The 20,652-nt window shown below is 46.2% G+C and overlaps 1 protein-coding gene across 1 annotated transcript in view; it reads right to left on the bottom strand.

Moving 5' to 3' along the window:
* BLID (BH3-like motif containing, cell death inducer) overlaps window positions 1-15,926 on the bottom strand; it is a 205,952-nt gene extending 190,026 nt beyond the window's left edge. The window contains 1 exon segment of the mRNA XM_049109603.1: window positions 15,696-15,926. Coding sequence (XP_048965560.1) covers window positions 15,696-15,926 — 231 coding nt within the window.
* Window positions 15,927-20,652: the final 4,726 nt, after the last annotated feature.

Below are 20,652 nucleotides of genomic sequence, written 5' to 3'. Positions count from 1 at the left end.
CCTATTTTTTTAAAGATTTTATTTATTTATTCATGACAGACACAGAGAGAGAGAGAGGCAGAGACACAGGCAGAGGGAGAAACAGGCTCCCTGCAGGGAGCCCAACGTGAGTCTCTATCCTGGGTCTCCAGGATCAGGCCCTGGGCTGAAGGTGGCGCTAAACTGCTGAGCCACCGGGGCTGCCTATCTACCAATTTTCTATACTACATCTGTTTTCCAAGCTAACCTGGGGAATATTTCATGGCAGGAACTAAGTTTTATAACTCTAAATACTCTGTGCCTGAAACAGTAAGAGTTCAATAAATGCTCATGGCTTGAACGATTGAAGGAATGAATAAAAATATTTCTCTTATAACAATGAACATTGAAGAATTATGATTTAACAGCATACCTTAAATTCTGCCTGGACTCCAGAGCTTTCCAAGTTGAAGAAGTCGTGAGTCACTGGGCTTGGAGGGGAGGGGTGTTTGTTTGTGGAGGACTTGTTTCCCGACCTCGATGAATCACATGTATAATCACCCCAACTGCATCCTGTCTGGGGAAGTAACCAAAACCCCTATTTCTGGCCCCAATGACTTTTTGGTTTTATGAGTAAATGCCACTGGCATGCCATTAAATAAATGCCCTCAGAAGGCCCTCAGCCAGTGCTATAACCTACGATCATCAGGTTATAGAGGAGCAGTCTCGTGAAGAGACCATGAGACAAAGGTATAAATTTCTCCATCCTGCCTGGCCCATTGCTCTAGCTGCTAACTGGTGACCTGGCCTCCAAGACCTTTCCAAACATCTGTTACATCTTTTTCCAAATCACAGGTATGATCATGCAACTGTCCTGTAACATGTAATGATTCTCATCATCCACATGGTAAAGACCAAACTTCTTAACCTACATGTCCAGGCCCTCTCGAATCTGACTCTGACCTTCTTCTACTTCTCTGTTCTGTGTAACCAGTTGCTTCGAATAGAGTAAATGGCTTTCTGATCACATACAAGTCCTACACTTTACTCTATGACTTTGTCTTCTCTACTTGCTCCCAGAAGGCCCACCTACTTCCATTTCCAAACGTCTAAAATCCATATATTCTTACGTCTCACAAAATGCCACTTGTTCCACAATATCTTCAGTGACTGTCTAATAAGGAAAAAGAACTTCTCCTTTGAGCGTGTCCAGATTTTATCTGTACTTCCGTTCTGTTGCTTATTTCTAATTTGTATTATAGACACAAATGTACATGTTCATTTGTTTAATAATCATTCATTAAAATATTTGAATGTTAGTCAATGTGATACCCCTCCATCTCCTACCCACACCTGCCAGAGGGGACAACTCCAAATAAGGGTCAGTTGAGTGGAAAAACTGAAAAAGTCCATTTGTTTAGAGCCTTATCTTTGGCTTGAAATCTTCATGGAAGGTTTGACATAGGAGTGTCTTATTCTCATCTCTCTTGGTGTATCCCTTACTTCCGTTCCAAGAAAGCATAAGATTAAGAAAATCTGTAGGTCTCCGCAAACATGTTTTATATCTATGGATCTCAAAGGCAAGGTCTTCATTCCAGGTTTCCTTCATCCTAGTATCCAGTACCTCAGGGCCTCCCCCTTGCTAGTCGACGAAATGAACTCAGGGGGGTAAAGTATAATTTTGATAATAAACTGAGTAAAACCGGCACATAATTAGGAGCACTTCAAAAAGCAAACTTAAAAAAAAAAAAAAAGAGCATATTCCTAAAACAAAGACGTTTCTGTTCCTGGTTGTTGCAGAATATCCATGCCATGGTGCCAATTTTGGGGCGGATACATTCCTTCAGTATGGATAAGTGAGAGTTAGCTTTGTTTGACTACAAGGCTTTTTTTTTTTTCCTCCTTTCTGTGATTAGTATTGCTCTTGTTATGTGAAGAAGGATGTAGAAGCAGAACAAGTATAAAATCACCCAGGCCAAAGTCAGATAGAGAGGGAACGGAATGTCAAGAGTATCCCTTCCTTTACTATCCTTTGGCATTGACCACATCTGGGTGGATGAAAGGGATAGGCAACCATGGCACAGCTTGAGAGCCATCTCCCCCACTGCTTCTCTAACGGTGACCCTCAGGGCAGCGTCCTTCTCTCTTCAGAGGTCAAGGTCCTACTGAACATTTGCAATTTCTTCATCAGTGACAGGAGGATAATAATATCCACTACAAAATAACATGGTCAGACTTTCCAAACTGTAAAGTGCCACTTAAATATTCACTGGTGTTGTAAATTCAAAGAAAAGTTTTTTTTTTTTTTCATTACCCTACAACCGGGGTTGGCAAACTTTTTTCTGTAAAGGGCCAAATAATAAATATTTGAGGCTCTGTTGTGGCTACTCGACTGCCTTTGCAGTAGGCAAGCAGCCACCGGTGATACGGAAATGGAGAGCTGGGCTTTGTTCCGATAAAACTTTATTCACAGAAACAGGTAGCAGACTGGATTTGGCCCATGGGCCCTATTTGCAAATCCCTAGCCTACGTCTTTGGACAGAACAAACACCAGAGGCAGACAGGGGCGCATATCTAAAATCTTTCCTGCTGTGAAGAACGATATTATCAGTTTTTATAAGCAATTGCCCTGAGACTTTCAGACATCTCTTTTGGAAACAAGGGTTTCCCATTTTGTATATTCATCTTCATCACCATCAACATCATTTTGTACCTAAGCTAGAAGAATGACTAGATCCCTCATTTACTACATCTACCACTTGACCACACTCTCTTCTGGGAAAGACAGCTCTGATTATTGTTAAAGAAAATATCCATCATACTTGTGGTGAAAGGTCACTACATTTTTTAACAAATTGGTCCTTTGAGCAAGATGAATTTTAATGGATTGGTTTATTAACCTAAAGGTTGAACCAGGCTGAGAGTAACTGAATGATTTGTTCATAATTAGTATTATTTATAATTATTTTACTTGGGAAAAAATATCACCTTAAATGTCAGGATGTTTTTTTTTTAATTGCTTCAGATGAGATTCAAAATAATTGACTTTGCAAATGTATTTTTAAAAACTCATTTAAAAATATCTGTAGCTGCCGAGCGTCTGTCTGGAAGAGGCAGATATTGGTATTCATTACTGGGAACAGGGCAGAAATTGATCCACGATTTTTTTTAACCACATGAATTGTGTATTGTGGTCACTCCTGGACTCTAGAATAGCTGAAGTGCTGATACGGTGCCGTGTTCACTCCTCTTCCCCGTTAACTGTGCCGAGTGAGTATGCTGCGTGAATGTCAGCCTATGTGTTTTGCTCAAATATACGTTTGCATATATTTTGTTTTAAAAGGGGGAGTAGGCACCTGCTTGAAAGAAGGAACGTATAGACGCGTTTGGTGGCTTTAGAAAAATACAGTCTGTGTACATACTATGCAGCTGTACACATGATTTAGAGAGGACACAAACATTCTGAAGGTGAGTAGGTAAAGGACTTAAACTTAGCATCTCTATAAATATTAATTTACTAGTCAGTTGGTGGAGAAGAAAAGAAATAGGAGAATATGTTAACATCTGGAAAAAAAACAGCTTCTAAAAGAAGTGAGGTTGTGAAATACGGGGAGATCCCTAGTAATCCTTACTAGGTGTAAGTAATCCTTACAATGGTGATGTCTTATAATGATGCAACACTGTAGAGATATAAGCTTTTGGGGTGTTCAGGTATAATCTCATGTGCACCTCACATCTATAGCTGGAGGCGGTAAGAAAGGGGAGAAGCAACTGCATCTGGCAGAGGGAAAAGAGAAGGCTCGAAGAAGTCAAGGGATTTGCCCATGGTCCACACTACCTTCCCCAAACACCACAGTGCTTTTGGAACCAAAGGAAAGGGTGACTGTGTCCACAGGTATCAAAGCCAACTTCGGCCTTCGTAGGTCGACGGAAAGAGCCTGACCCAGAGTGTAGACCCCAGTTTCCCATCTGAGACATTTTAATGAATAAGTAACAAGTAGGCTGGAAAGAACATTCCAGGTGGATGGAAGATGGTGTTGGGATTATAAACACAGCATCTTATTTGCTTCTTCCACCTGATCATGTGCCTGAGACACATTGTGACATGTACTTGAGCAGTATAGTGCAGAGGACACAGACAAATCACTCTTCCAGATAGCCAAGCAGACCCCATCCATCATTATCTGCACATCTGAGAAGTAGAGATGTGTAGCCGAGGCGGGGAAAGAGAACATTTGAAGGTGGCTAAGAGGGAAAGAACGCAAAGTTTCCCACTTATCTGCCAAGGAGGTTACTCTAAAAAGTGATGTGGCAATTAGAGGTCACGTATTTAAATTTTCCCACCGATAGGATACACACATTCCTCCAAAGAGGCTCAGTAGGAAAATACCCCACTGCGAGGCGTAAGGGTCTATTAACTGATTAATTATTATTAATGCCATCTTTTATTTAGCTAGCAATTATAATCTATTAGGAGCATTTATTCACATTATCTTACTTATTCAAATCTCAGAAAAATCCTATAAGGCTCATCAGTAATATATTATTATCTCCCTTTTATAGACAAAGAAAAAGGGGATCCCGACGTCTCCTTGCCGAAGCTAATCTCACTAATGGCAGAGTGAGCACTCCTGGCTCCTGGTCCATTACCCGGAGCAACTGGAGGGGAGACTGGAGGGGAGAAGGGGACCGTCTGAGACTTGAGTTGAGAGCAGAGAGAACCTGAAAAGGCCATCGGACCAGAATTCCTTCCAGTTTAGGAAGCCCAGAGTCCGGAGTGGGTGTGGCCACACGACACACAAGCCCAAGGCTAGATGGACTCCCAGGCAGAGACCTTCTCACTTTGAATCTTCTTGTGTCGCCGAGCACTGGCTCTCCGACTCGGCCTCTCGTGTCCTGTGAAGTTCCTGGGCCCGACTTCAAACTAGTTTAAGTCTCTGAGTCAGTTTGCAAACCCTCCCTCTCCGGCTCCAGCTCCGGGGTCACTTTTGCATCACATCCTACATGCATTTTTGTCCCTTTGCACTCCTTTGGGGGCTCCTCCCTCTGCCCTCCCTCAGGCTGTCTGCACTGCCTCCCCCCTCCCTAATCCCCCCTGCCCACCCCTGTCTATCCACCCCAGCCTCCCACCATCAGGGCCTCCGTGCCCCTGGCCCCCCTCCCCACACCGTGAGCCCCTGCACCGGCCTCTCCCGGGCACCTACCTGGGCTCTGCAGCCACAGGCATCTCCCTGGTTCTGTCCGTCTGAGGCCGCCTGCCTCCATCCAGGGCCTGGGAGCCATGAAAGTCTTCAAGCTCTTTGTTGCTTTTCCTCCTTCGTGTATAACGCTAGGTAATTAAGCACAGACAAGAAAAGATGGCATCAGCTGTGCTTCTCGGCCGCAGCCTCCAGAAGTGTTATCTCAGACCCCAACATTGCAACAAAGAAATCTCACAGTTGGGTCAAGCGCGAAAATCAGAGGACAGGAGGAGAAAACTTCAACTGCCAAAATCCCACTGCCCTCCGGGGGCTCCCCCTTGTGGGAGATGTGGGACATGGCAAGGCCGGGCCCAGCCGCTGGTGCCTCCGCAGGAGGAGGGCCCGAGAGCAGAGTGCACGCACCTCAGGGGTGTGGAGTCCGCCTGCAGCCACCTAGGAGGGCCTCTGCGGGGGGTGCACGGTTGAGACCCCCTGTAATCAATCAGGGGAATCTGCTGGGGAGACAGAGCTCTCCGTGCCTGGAGGCCTCTGAGTCCAGGGGAGTGTGGCATGAGTCACGGGCTTGCACAGCGTACCCTCTGTATGGGAAGTGGTGACTGGCAACCGGTTGCCTCCTCTTCGCGTCCAAGGCCCTCAGTGGCACAAATGCATCATAAAGTCGGACATTCACTCAGGGCTGTTCTGCAGAGACAGGCGTGGTCTCCGCCGTCTGAGCAAAGAGTGAAGGTCCAGTCTCCTGGACTCTCGCCAGTGTGGGCACAGGGCCTTTTGGTGCCCTGGCAATTTTCTGCTCCCCACCTTGATGGGAACAGATTGTACGTCCAAAAAGTATCTTTCTCCAGAGAGATAGATACAGTCTCATTCATTCTCCCCTACCCTGGCAGGCAGGTAGGAAGTCAAATATATTAATTACTCTTTCTGCAAACAGCATTAGAGGCTCATGCAACCAAGTAAGGTGTGTCCAAGGCACTAGAAAAACCTTCAGGGGAGCTCAGGGCTTAGCTGTCCTGCCTTCCTCCTGCCCAGTGTGTCTAGACTATATGCTCTGTCTCTGGAGAGAAGGGGAAATGATGCTCGCTGACCTTCCACAGTGCAGGGCAATGAGCGGCACCATTAAGGAGTATTGATTGACTCCTCAGCTGTGAGGACAGTGTGCTGGGTATGACACAGATAGAGAATCCCAGACAGAGCCTGCAGGAGAGAATTTGTCATCATGTCGAATGTGGGGGAAACAACCAGTGACCTGTTGGGATGCTCCTTATTTTCCAGAACTGGGGACTGGTAGTGGGGACTGAATAAAGAAACTCTGGAGAGTGACAACAGGGCTCTGGCCAGAGTTCGCCACATGTGTTTTGACCCATTATCTCATTCCGCCATCATACCAGTTCGGAGACCTTGGTTGTGAAGGTAGGTTAACTCCATTTTATGGACAACGAAACTGAGGTCACAGTGGTTAATGGACCGTGAAATAAGTGGCAGAGATAGGGATCAAACCTAAATCTATTTAAGCCTAGAGCTCTTCTCACCATATCACATTGCTTCAGCAACTCTTCTAGCTGTCCTGGCAAGGGAACTCTGGCTGGGGGGTCAACATAAAGCATCTCATATTAGTTTCAGCAAACCAAATCTCAAGCTGGTTCCCACTGATCCCTATTAAATACCTCCCTGATGTTGATGGCACTCTGTACTGAGTCACATGGGAAAACTGAGCTTGGAATAAAATCATAAAACTCCCTGTATTAAAAACCTTCCTCACAGTCTCTTTCTCCATAAGCAATGCAGACACGACAGGCATAAGACAAAACAAACACCCAAGACAAAAGGAGCTATGTGCCACCAAAAGGATGATGATAAGTTGATTCATGATATAGTTACCGACCATAGACTTGAGATATATTTCTCAGACCTCTATTGGGTTCTGGGCTCAATATGAAAAAAAGCAACTAGCCCTGAATACACTTATACTTCATTATAGGGGCACCTGGGTGGCTCAGCAGTTGAGCGTCTGCCTTTGGCTTGGGTCGTGATCCCAGGGTCCAGGGATAGAGGCTCACATCAGACTCCCCACAAGGAGTCTGCTTCTCCCTCTGCCTATGTCTCTGCCTCTCTGTCTCTCATGAATAAGCAAAGAGGATCTTAAAAAAAAAAAAACTGTTATAAACTCAGTTCAAGTATAAAACAGCAATAAGAATTTGGAGAATTCAAGGAAATCTGCAAAAACAAGCAAACAAAAATCTCTTTCATGCAAACGGATCTAAAACTGAGGACTTCTGGTGATAGGAATGTTGTGAGGGATGGAACAGAATAAAAGCCCAGACATTCTGCCCAAGGAGAACGTATCAGGGGGTCGAGCATGTGAAGGCACTGAAGAACAAACAGGATGATGGATGGGTTGAAAGAGAATCTTGCTTCTCTCTGGGCTGGCCAGAGCATCTCAATCTGACCCCACGCTAGACAAAATTGGAGTACCCTGAAATGAGAGCAACCAAAGTATAGAAGAGACTGGAAATCATGTCATGAGGATTTCGGAACACCAGAAATGTTCAGACAGATGAAGACAAAACTCCATCTCAAAAATAATGGCTGTCCTCAACTCCCCAAAGGGCACTCAGATAGAAAAGGGATGGGATTTTGCTCTGCCAAGCATCAGGGAATAGTTTGGAACCAATGGGGAGAAGCTTCATAGAGGATGTTGTTTTACTCACTAGAAGAAAAACATTCTGCTAGCTCAAGCCCAAAGTGGAAAGACCACCTCCTGTCTGGAGAAGGCTACGAGGACTCTGTCTTCAGAAGTTCTTTGGTCTAGTTCTGACTGTGTGTCTATGGACAACCAAAGGCCCAAAAGGAGGAGCTGGACAAAAGAAACACATGAAACCTCACACAGAGCATTCAGCTCCTACTGAGGGATCTCATGGCCTAATACGCTCCAAGATCACCAAAATCCAGAGTGTGCTTGCTGCCTTTCCCTCTCTTCCCCTTGAACGGAATTATTATTTATTTTATTCTCTCAGCTAATTCCAGTGTTTACGCACCTCCTAGGTGAGGCAAATGCCCTCCGGTAGAGGGGACAACACAAGGGAAAGGGTAAAACTCCAAAACTCCCTTCAGTTTAAGGAGAATCTTAAGTTTTAAGAGAAATATTTAGAAGTTGTCTTGTTGAACACCCCTGTCTGAATCCATTCCACATCTTCCCCAATTAAATAACCCCTGATCTCTGAATGCCACCTCCAAAGCTAATGGGGAGTAAGCAAAGGGCATTCTAATGGGGAGTAAGCAAACTGTTCACATACAAAATGCACCAGCAAGACATGGAAACAGGAAATGAAAAATGGTACCTTTTGTACAAAAGCAGAACCTAAAATGAATCAGGATTTGTAAAAGTCAGAATTAGTGTAAATTTAAAAAAATATCACCTCTAGTTTGAGTGGCCACTAATTCTGACACATTGCTGGGAGATTGTTGTGTGATATGCTGTCTTTTGCATGCGTGAGCAAGCTTTCTGGTGCATGATGGGGAGATGTAAGACTAGGGGCCGGAGAAATAAACCAAGGTGAAAACTGTGGATGAGGAAAAATTACTATGGAGCCCTGAGCAGCTGCCAGGTGGCCTGTGTCCAGAATGGTTTGCATGCTGGGATGTAAAAGCCAGTGGAAAGCTGGTGAGGGTGGCAGATGAGAAGATGCACCTGCGATTGAGTAGAGGGGACAGAGGGCATTAAGGAGGCTGAGGGAAAAGACACAGAGGTTAGGGATGCGGGGGGAGGGAGAAACAGGAGATTGGTAAGTTCCATTAGAAGTTGGAAGAAGTAAAGAGAGAGCCTCCAGGGAGGTCTAAGATACCTGGGCTATTTCCAAGACCATCTCAGGGTCTCAAGAGATGGTAAGAGGTGGGGGTGTGGGTACATGATGGACCCTAGGCAAAGGAGGACCCTAGGCACTGAAAGATATGAGTGGAAAGAAGCAGCAAGGAAGCTGGGCCCATCACAGGACTCAGTCTCTCCATTTCTCTGACTAGCCCATTTTTCCTTTTCTTTTTAAAAAATATTTATATTATTAATTTATTTATTTGAGGGAGAGAAAGAGATAGAGAAAGAGAGAGTGCAGGGTGGGGAGCAGAGGGAGAGAGAGAATCCTAAGCTCCATGCTGAGCGTGGAGCCCAACTCAGGGATGGAACTCCGGATCCTGAGAACACGACCTTGAGTAAAAATCAAGTCAATTAACCAATGAGCCACCCAGCCACCCCTGACTAGCTCATTTTTCAGAGGAGGGCAGCCAAGAGTACCCTCCTGGCTATGGTGGACTGTTAATACATCAGAAAAATCTGAATCTGTCCAGTGCTGACTGAACACCTCCCATATGCTCAGCTATATCATAGAAATAGAAATTGAAAACATTACTAAAAAATCATGCTGTCAAATACCCCATAGTAATCTGAATTACTATTAGTCACTTAACAGTCATTTGTCCAATAACTACTATGGGCCAAGGGCCATGGTAGGCACTAGGAATGTAGTCGGGACTACGGGGGCCCACCCTCATGGAAGTCACAAATAAAGAGGAGGGAGGAGAGGGCAGACAAGCATAAAAGAAACTGCAGAGAATTCTAGGACGCCGTGGAGAAAAATAACAGACATACAAAATTGAGCTCCTAGTTTTTACCTTCTTTTACAGAAAAGAGATGTGAGAAGCCATAGAGAATCAGGAGTAGTCAGTCAGTAGGAAGTAACCCCAGTCAACTTCCCAGGGTCCAGAGGATGGTGGTGGATGCTGGGCCCAGCAGGGGACCACTGGTGGGGAGCAGACTGGGCAAGAAGACCAACTCTAACCCCTCAAGGGAAACAGTGAGGCTCATAATAGAAGGAAGAAGCCTCCTACTCAAGATCTTCCCCTCTTGACCCCACTCTCCCTGCCTGGTCTGACCAGTTCAGTTAGTGTGGCCACCGCCCATGGCTAAGTGAAAAAAAAATGGTCCCTAAGAGGCCTCTCTGATTTCCTGAATTTTCTGTCGGTCTTGCTTTCCTACTTGGGTTCACAGATGAGCCCGCTCCTCTCATCCACCCTAAACGCCTGTTTCAGGGAAGCATTTGCATTTTCCTTGGCACACATGCAGTTTGCTGAGTTCTTTTAGGCCAGGCCAATTACAACAAGCCCTAAAATTGCTGAGCCGAGTGGTTTCTTCAGGGATCTGCTTACATTCCCTCCCTGGAAAGAGCCGGGGGCCCACTTCGTGGAGTCTCTGCACACAAAAAGGGCACGTTCTACTTTTAAGGTGGAATAAGCATGGGACACTTTCACCAAAGAGGGGATGAGGCACAACCAATTTTCACATTGGCTTTATGTTGCTTGATAGGGTTTCATACTATTTAAGATGGACACGATGGCTCAGAGTCAACTCCCTTGAAGAGTGTCTTGAGAAAGGGCTAGGGAAGCTTTTAGTGCAAACCCCACGGGATCTCAAGTTGGCAGAAGAATTTATATGTGTCAATACCCTCTCCAACATTGCAATTACATTTCTGTAAGTTCTGGTTTGGGGAGGAAGACAGAGTCAGTATATAAATGACAAGCTGTGTGTAATCATGGAGAGATGTCTTTGGGCAGAAATAATCCAACTCCACAAGGGGATTCCTCCAAAGTCACTTTTTTTTTTCTTCCTGATTTGGAAATTTTCATAGGATGACTTTTCAATAAGTTTAGTTCCCGATTTATTTTGTATTATGCTAATATCAGAATGCATAACATTCCCTAGGTATTCCTGGCTGAGAGGAGGACATTGAGGGATGTCTTAACAGGAGCATGTCAAGCACTGCCACAGCCAGTTTGGAATTTAAAATTGTCCATGAATAATTCACAAAGCATGTAATCCATGTGCAGATCATTGAGAACTGACTGCTTCTGAGAGGTGCCTGCGAGATCAGCCAAACAGCCTTCCAACAACAACAACAACAAAATGATTATAGAAGTGTGTCCTCGATTCTTGGCATCAATTCATGGCTAACCAAGGAAAGAGCACTGTGGATCCATGCTCTGGGTCTGAGGGTATTCTTCAGAATGGAGAAACAGAGCCTCCTGGAATGGAAAATCTGAACTATTCTCACAGGCCTAGACAACCCACATGTGCCCAGAGATACCTAGAGCGGGCATTCGGTACTGAATTTTCTTACCTAGAAAGAAACAAAAGGGTTCTGAAGTCAAACCCATTTTTTAAAGCTAGAAGAGAAAGGAACCAGGGCAAATCTCATTTGCAGTTGGATAAATACATTCTAGGAACCCAAGCTGGCTTCAATGCCCTTATCAAAAAGCCTGGCATTATGGGCAAAAGGGTTAATACTGGCACCCCCTCCTAGGACTGAGCTTCCCTGGGAGCCCTGGCCCTGTTTCACCCAGAAGCTCTCCAATAATTTCCAGTCTCTCTGGGGACTGGCAATCGAAAGTAACCACATCCCTGTGCTTTGGAGGAAATTTTACAGTCTCAGAGTTTGCCTGACTTAACTACAGAGGTGCTTAGTTTTCCTATATCAATGAATGAATGGTAGATATGAGCATTTTCAACCAACAAAAGAAAGGCCATCTTAGGCTAAAAGCAGCTTTCAATGTGGAAAACCAAATGGGGTGTGAGAAGAGTCAGCTTTCTTGTCTTTAATTAAGAAGACAGCTAGACCTCCAAGAGCTGTTCATCTTCAGGGGATTTCACAGGTCCCTGGCCGGAGACCAACCAGGATCATAGAAAGAGGAACCCCCTGGGCTTTTCCTTTAAAGAAAGAGCTTTAGTCTTCTGGGTTTTGCTTATCCAAAGAATATTCTTTCTTGTCCTGAACTCAGCATAAAAGAATGTGCCGCCAGGTTATCTGAGAGGCCCCAGAGAGATGCCAGTGAGACAAGCCCACTGTTCCCATGCTGCAATCTAATCATGGAGGCCAGGAAGATGCCATGTTCACTACACCTCCCAAGGCCTACTGTCTTCCAATGGCATGACACCAATGAACACAGAACTTATTTGCAAGTCATTGCCCATTTCGCTGTCAAAGCCAAGGAACTCTGGTATCAGGGCCCCGGATTTATGAGTCAGGAAATGGTGACAAGAAACGTGAGGGCAGGAAGAATTTAAAACATGACAAGTCACTCAATACTGTTGCTCGTGCGGGACGTTGCCATGGCACTTTCTGTTAAATTTTTCTTTCTCAATTTAATGTGGAATTCTTCCCACTTCAGGATGCGGAAAGCCCCACTAATGAAAAGCAAGCCATCTTTTAGATATCATCACCATTAAGAGTGGGGGCAGAGCAGTGGCAATGGGACCCATACAATGGCTTCGCCTTTTGTGGAAATGCAAACCTATGTCCAACACCCTGTTTCTGATCTTGACTCACCCTTTGTCAAGGCCATATTCCACCCATAATAGTAGGGTATGGAGGTAAGTTTGCACAGCTAACAGGCCACTGCTGATCCTTCCTTTTTTTTTTTTTTTTCCAGAAAGAAAAGTGCAGAAAGTCCAATTACCCCCTGGGCACTGGACAAGTGCCCAGTGGCTCCCTGGGGACATCTGCTAGTGACTGTGTCATAGCTCATTCTTCCCTTGGCAGAGCCCTCCTTTGTAGCTGCTGAGCTGCTGAGCTCTGAACACCCTTTCTCGACGTCTTCTTGCATTAATCCCTTTCTTTCATTCCTGCTGCAATCGTGCTTGGTGCAGTTCTCATGTTTTCCTCTGTTGGGCTCTTGCTGTCTCTTCCCATTGGTTTCCCAGTAATCGTATCTACCCACTGAAATCCATTTTACATGCGACTTTCAGTTTAGTCTTCCTGATGCGTGCCCCTGCTCATGTCACTCTTCCATTCAAACACTCCTGGTGAAAGTCTGTTGTCTACTGGTCACAATCCAAACGTAGTGACTCTGCACTGCCTACTGTTCGAAGTCTGACAAATAAATGACCAGCTTTGTCCACAAAGATTAAGTTGTCCAGTGACTTGCACGTTACCCAATGAATAAAGGACCAAGACCCGGAAAATTGCTTCTGCTTCACGGAGCCAGAGGTGCACCAGAGGTAGATTGTACTTGTGCTACCCAAACAGGTTTCTCTCCTATATATGCTCCTTGGCACGATCAAGTGCCAAGTGTCCTTTCTGACATCTTCCCTGAATGATCCCTCAGGCTCTTGAATCTGCTCTCTTTAGCTGTTGTTTTAATAGTGAGTTCCACTCTTAGAAATGAGACCAGCGAAGTCAAGAAGAAACAACTCACAAGGAAAACACACAAATGGTGACATATTAAGTGGGGGAGGGTCAGAAGTGAAAGATAAGCGAAAGTGATGTTTGTGACTAGTGTGTGTGACACCCTTCATCTTAGGCACTTAATCATCTACAGACTATGAACTTGATTGTGATGGGTATCCCTCTGCCGACTTATGCTTCAGTTACTCAAAAACATCAATATTTATCATATGTCACCACCATTGGATTCTAATAATAATCCATGATGATAGCAATGGTCTAATGGAGGAACATCCTCAAGGAAATATATCAGAGCAATGCATAAAGCATCTCTGTAATGTATAGAAAAATGAGTTGGTCATATTACCCACCATTACAACGTTGCCATTTCTGAGGCTGGTGCAACAGTGGCTGGCAGTGGACCTTAGCTCTTCACAGTGAGGGGCGGGCCGCACCATATCACATGCAATTCTGAGGATCCCAATTCTAGAGTTCCTTATCACGTGTGGAAGGCCAACATAAAAGGGCCTCCCTTTACATTAGGCCTATGATAACCATTCCCCCATCCCCAGAAGTTGTATGGGCTACAATCATTATAGCCTAGAAAGGTGAAGAACTAACCTATCTTTAAAAAGAAAGAGAAAACACAAAAAAACAAACACAAATTCTGGAGGACAACTTAAAACTTGGCCTGATTATCTCAAGACATTGCGTAGTTAGGAAGTTCTTTAGACCTAACCGGCATTTCTCCTGCTGTTTTTGTTGGTCTGTTATATCACTGATTGCTCAGAGCCTCTTTGCAAACAGAGAAATACAGTCTTTCCTTTCCCACTTGGCCATTTGGCTTAGGTAACAGAGCTGTTCTAAAAGCCATGGTTCACATTTCTGTCCCTCCAAAGAGTTGCTGAGCTTGGCTCCATAAAAAGGTGGAGCCCTCCCAAGTTAGACAGCCCTGCCATCCGTGTAAAAGAGGCCAAGTAGGTGAATGTAGATGCTATCACTGCCACCACTTCTATCTCCTGAGAAAAAAAGAAAAACAATATGTGTGTCTATGCTTCAACCTGACCAGACAGCTGCAGAGTCAGATACCTGGAGTTACTTCGTGTCCCCTCACGTACAGCAGGACACTAGGCCAGAGCAGTGTAGTCCGTAGGTGAGCTGGGGTCACCAGCACCTGACATGAATCCTGTGCTCTGGCTCTCATGCACTGTTTGGCTCACAAAACCATGTTATCTCTTGGAGGATGAGGATAGTGTCCTTTAGCAAAATTTTCTGTATGTGTCTGTACCCCTAAACTTTTCCTTACATACATAGTTTCTCCTATCTTATAAAACAAAATGTTAATCTTGATTGGAAAAAAAAAAAAAAAAGCACAAAGGGATGGCAGTGTAAACACAATGGGACTTCGGAAAGGCCAAGAGGTGGTCTGCATTTTGCCAGAATCAGACTTTGCCTTCCCATGGGTCCCCCGAATCTGCCAGCACCCCAGAGCCTGATGATTTCCCAGGTAGCCAAGCATGAAGTGGCCTTAGGGACTCCCATGTCTGGAAGAGACACCTTAAGGGCCAGAAGGAGGGAGCCAGGGCAGGGGCCCACCTAATCTGTCCAGAATTTCCAGTGCAGGGGGGCCTGGGTGTCTCAGATGGTTAAGCATCTGCCCTTGGCTCAGATCATGACCTCAGGGTCCTGGGATGGATCAAGTCCCACATCAGGCCCCCTGCTCAATGGGGAGCCTGTTTCTCCCTCTCCATCTGCCTCTTTCCCCTGCTCATTCTCCCTCACTATCTCTCTCAAATGAATAAAGAAAATCTTTTAAGAAAAAAAGAAGGAGGGAAGGAAGGAAGGAAGGAAGGAAGGAAGGAAGGAAGGAAGGAAGAAGGAGGGAAGGAGGGAAGGAAGGAAGGAAGGAAGGAAGGAAGGAAGGAAGGAAGGAAGGAAAGAAGGAAGGAGGAAGGAGGGAAGGGGGAGGGGGGAAGGGCAAGGGGGAAGCGGGAAAGGGAAGGGGAAGGGAAGGGAAAGGGAAAGGGAAAGGGAAAGGGAAAGGGAAAGGGGAAGGGGAAGGGGAAGGAAGAGAAAGAAGGAAGGAAGGAAGGAAGGAAGGAAGGAAGGAAGGAAGGAAGGAAGGAAGGAAGGAAGGAAGGAAGGAATTCCAGTGCAAGTTGTTTAACGTCTCCAAGCTTGGTTTCCTCACCTATAAAATGGGGGCAGTAAGATGATCATGTCTGTCACAGGTTCGCCAGGAAGGTTCGATTCACTGGGGCTAAAACCCTTAGCACAATGCCTGGCACACAGGCAGGGACCACTTAACAGCGCCCCTTGGTACTACCACTACCTCAGTCATCTCCAGGCACCATGTAGCAAAGAGAGGGCACAGGAGAGACCGCTCAGAGGAGGTGGCCAAGGCCCCGGCATCCCCGTGGCCCCCCATGACCCCCCTGTGCAGGGGTGCAGGTCCCGGGCGCTCCCAGGGCTGGAGCAGCGCGGCCTGAGAGGGGCCTGCCTCCCGAGGATGGGCCCGGCGCCGAGGGGCGCCTGATGCAGGGGAGACATCTCTGTCCAGCATTTCCATCAGGGCTCCGCGGAGCCAGCTCCCGGGGCGCACACAAAGCCCCATTCAGGGAGGCCGCAGCCCTGAAAGCCAGCAGATGAGCCGGCGGGTGGGGGCGGCCCAGCGCCTGGCACCAGCCCCGGGGCGCGCGGGCAAGCGGGCGTGGAGGGCTCGGGACTGCAGCCGCGCGGCCCTTTCTTTTCCCTCGGATTCCTTTCTCTGATGGTGGTCCAGGGCCTGGAGGACACCAGCTGCCAGGGCTGCGATTGAATGACCTCCCTGGAGGAGGCTGGGAACCCCCGCCCCATGATGCCAGCCCAATAAGCAGGGTCTCCAGTGGAAACAGGCCATTACTAACTGGGCTGCCGTTTCAAAAGCACTTCTTTCTGGGAAAAGTGCCTCCCGCAGGTTCCCACCCTGAGGTACTCCCCACGGCACCCGAAGTAAGAAACAAGAAGCTAGATTAATACGTAGTAGCCGCCCCTTGCTCCCCAGGACCTGGGAGGCGGCTCCATGGTCCTCGGCCTCAGTTTTCCCATCTGTACAATGGGCTCTGGTAAATAATCATTCAGCATTTGAAAAGCAGCTGCTGAGAGCGTTTCTAGGGAGCCAGCTGTCTCTTTTCTCTGATCCAGCAGGCAGGCCCCAGCCCTAGCCTTCCTTCATGTGGGCCTGCTGGATCCCATGGCTTTGCAGGCAGCCCCCAAATCCTTTGGATTTGCTGTCTCACGGACACACCAGCTCTGCATGTGCCCTGAATGTTGGAGCAAAGAGGCTGCTCGCATCATGACCCTTGATGCAGAGGAAAACGAGATCCCCTCCTTACCTTTTCCCTCCTAAATCCATGAAAGGCTATCCCAATAAGGTCACAAGTCAAACACGAAACAGAAAACTGAGCCTCCCTTTGCCACAAGAATTGTAAGGTATTTCCTATGGGACAATAGCATTTCCCAGGGGACTCAACTCAGAGCTACTGAAAGGATTTTCTATGATCTAAAGATGTTTCTAGGGGCATCTGGGTGGCTCAGTGGTTGAGCCTTTGTCTCAGGATGTGATCCCGGGGTCCTGGGATCGAGTCCCACGTCGGGCTCCCCACACAAAGCCTGCTTCTCTGTCTGCCTGTGTCTCTGCCTCTCTCTCTGTGTGTCTCTCATGAATCAATAAATAAAATCTTTAAAAAAAGAGAGAAAGAGATCTAGATGAATAAATGCAGCCAGAGCATTCCAGGAAAGTGGGCAGCTAGATTAATTGATATAGAAACATCTTCATTTTTATTTATTTTTTAAAAAAGATTTTATTTATTGATTCATGAGAGACACGGAGAGAGAGGCAGAGACACAGGCAGAGGGAGAAGCAGGCTCCCTGCGGGGAGCCTGATGTGAGACTCAATCCCAGGACCCCGGGATCACGGCCTGAGACAAAGGCAGACACCCAACCACTGAGCCACCCAGGCGTCCCTAGATGTCTCTCACCCAATGGTAAAACTCATATAAATATTACCTCTTCTAGGAAGCCTTCTCTGACTATGGAGCTTGAATTAGTGCCCCTTCATGATGTGCCCACAACACCCCAGGCACATATCTTTCCTAGCATTGAAGATATGACACCGAAAATATCTATTTGTCTCAGTCTTCTCTGTGGTTAGGCATCGGACTTCATTCATCTTTTTAACTCCAGCTTCCAGTATGGTGTTGGCATAACTAGCAGTTCAGTAAATGTTTACTAAACTAAATGACTGTGTATCCACCTCTAGACTAGTAGCCGGGATAAACCCTCCTTTGTATTTTTATAAGAGTATGTTATAGCGCAGCCCGGGTGGCTCAGCAGTTTAGCGCTGCCTTCAGCCCAGGGTGTGATCCTGGAGACCCGGGATCGAGTCCCACATCAGGCTCCCTGCATGGAGCCTGCTTCTCCCTCTGCTTGTGTCTCTGCCTCTCTCTCTCTCTCTCTCTCTCTCTGTGTCTCTTATGAATAAATAAATAAAATCTTAAAAAAAATAAGAATATACTATAACCTTTGCTTTCTGGAAGTTCTATCTCAGATCCAACCCAACTGTCTCCTGCATACATACCTTGCTACATTTTCTAACCTCAGGAGACAACAGCTGCTTACATCCTCGTCTTATCAGTGTAATAATAGGAATCACTACTATCACTCATCATTTCTTTCTACCAAGTCAGGTTTATTTTTTCAGGTTTAATCAGAAATGAACCATCAGAGTCTCAGGCCTGACAGGTTTTACTTTCAATAGATAAATAGAAAAGCACTTTTGTGAAGCATATGCTGTGGTGCCACACTCTGTACGGTGGACAGTAAACAAATGCATAAGTCCTGCATCAAGAGATTTTCAACCTAGGATAGGAAATGGGGGGTATCCCTGAGTGGCTCAGCGGTTTAGCACCTGCCTTCTGCCCAGGTTGCGATCCTGGAGACCCGGGATCGAGTCCCGCATCGGGCTCCCTGCAGGGATCCTGCTTCTCCCTCTGCCTGTATCTCTATTTCTCTCTCTCTCTCTCTGTCTCTGTCTCTCTCTCTGTGTCTCTCATGAATAAATGAATAAATATTTTTTTAAAAAGGAAATGGGGGTACTTAATTTTGCTAATAAAAAGCATTACCCTACTCCCTTTGTGGTCGCTTGGTTAGAATCACCAAGTTTTGAGAACATAGAAAAGTCTAGAGTGCTTAAAACACAAAACAAAGTTTCTAATTCCTGAGCACCTTGTGAAAAACCTAGTGGCCCAATCAGGGATCACATTGGGGACGTGTTGGAGAGCCCATTAAAGGATAATGGGCCATGTGTATGCTGACATTGTGAAAAAAATTCATTTGCATTTTCACTGCTGGGCAGAGGCTGGCCTCCCCTGACCACATATTCAGGAACCTGGCAGAGGCTTCTGGTCACCAGCCCCCAAACTGACAGGCTCCCTCCTTCTGGCCAAGGAGTTCCGGGTCTGTGTGACTTGTGGCAAGTCATCTGGGGACATTTGGGATTCTGATCTAGTGAGCCAGTGGAGGCAGCACAGATACGACCGGGACAGAAAGCTGGCAGTCTCAGTAACATCTGCTTGGTCTGAGATTCTGGCTCCAGCTCCTGCTGGGGGCCTGGGGCTGGAGACCGAGAAGGCTGCGTTTGGAGCTGGTTACAGCAGGTGGCGCAGGAGAGCAGAAAGCAGCCCTCAGTGGGGCGGAAAGAAAGCCTGGCATTCCTTCTGCCCTGAGGAGAGGTCCTAGGGCCAAGAAATGCAAAGGAGACCGGGCTCTCTGCAAGGTGCCAAAAAAGGCCAATTTCCCACAGGGCACATACAGCCAGATATGGGCGATTTCTCAGGTAGAGAAAAGCCAAGGTAGGTCCTCAGAAGCCTGAGTCCAATCCTTGAATGGCCAGAACTTTGAGGACATGCCCAAAGAGAAGGAAAGAGAAAAAACAGTGAACAGCATGAACTTCAGAGGCAAGATAAACACCCCTAGACTTGAAAGGCTCCCACCACTCAGAACCTAACCTCCCCCACCACCAACAAAACAAAAAGAACAAAAACATTCTAGCTGCTAAAGCTTTGGAAGATAGCATTTTTTTAAAAAGATTTTTTTTTTTATTTGAGAGACAGAATGTGTGTGTGTGTGTGTGTGTGTGTGTGTGTGTGGTGGGGAGTGGGGAGCAGAGGCAGAAATAGAATCTCAAGCAGACTCCATGTTGAGCATGGAGCCAAACTCGGGGCTCACTCCCACAACCCTGAGGTCATGACCTGAGCCCAAATCAAGAGTCAGGGGCTTAACCAACTGAGCCACACAGGTGCCCCTGGAAAGCAGCATTTTTATTTTTTATTTTTTTAATTTTTATTTATTTATTTTTTTTTTAGGTGAAGGCAGCATTTTTAAACAAAAAGGAAATTCATTTATATTTCAAAGCTACTCGGAGAAGCCACCTTTTTGATGTTCTTATCTCCAGGTAAGCTTGCCTCTGAGTCACACCTCCTTGTGGGAAGACAGCAGCCAGAAAGTTTCCTTTCCACACATACCTGAGCCTCCTCAGCTTCTGTGCCCCAAAGGGCAGAAAGCATGGTCCTACTCATCTGTGTACGCAGCACCCTAAGTTGAAGAACTTTAAGCAGGGAGGATTCTAAGCCCAGGGATAAAGGCATTACACACAAGATACAGGACAACCTCTCCTCTGAAAGCTGACATTCAAAGGCAATCGACTGCTGAGTCGTGCAACAGAGAAATTACTTCATACACGTAAGCAGCATGGGTTGGCTTGCGGATAATCTTAGAGAATGAACAAATTTGACTTATATTTCCATTTGGTTTACTTTTATGTTGTTACTTCTCTCGTGGGGAAACAATCCTAGATAGTTAAGGTCTGGTGTTGTATAAATCCATTCTCTACCTTTACTTAAGTATATATACATATATGCAAATTTTGCATCACTCGAAAAGTTGTTGAAACATCTCCTCCATTCCCAATCTTTGGCAAAAAAGCAGGGTCTGCTCAGTTCAATTCACTGTTGGATACACAGCTCAACTAGGACACTGGATGATCAGTCTGGGGTCTGTCCCATAACCTACCACCAGCAACTCGATGGGGCCCACATCACAGATGTCTCAACAGCAGAAAGCAGAAGAGCTAGGGGATTTGGTCTCCAATAAAGGGTAAGAAGAGCACAGAGCAAGGAAGGATGAATTGCCCCCACCCCACTGCCCTGGGTGGGACCAGAAGGACTTCCTGGAGGTGGATATTGGTATT

Source organism: Canis lupus, chromosome 5 (assembly GCF_003254725.2).
Source record: "Canis lupus dingo isolate Sandy chromosome 5, ASM325472v2, whole genome shotgun sequence".
In the NCBI taxonomy this organism is placed as follows: Eukaryota; Metazoa; Chordata; class Mammalia; order Carnivora; family Canidae; genus Canis; species Canis lupus.
Note: the sequence above shows the minus strand (reverse complement) of the source record. Positions and strands in the feature narration are given on the sequence as shown.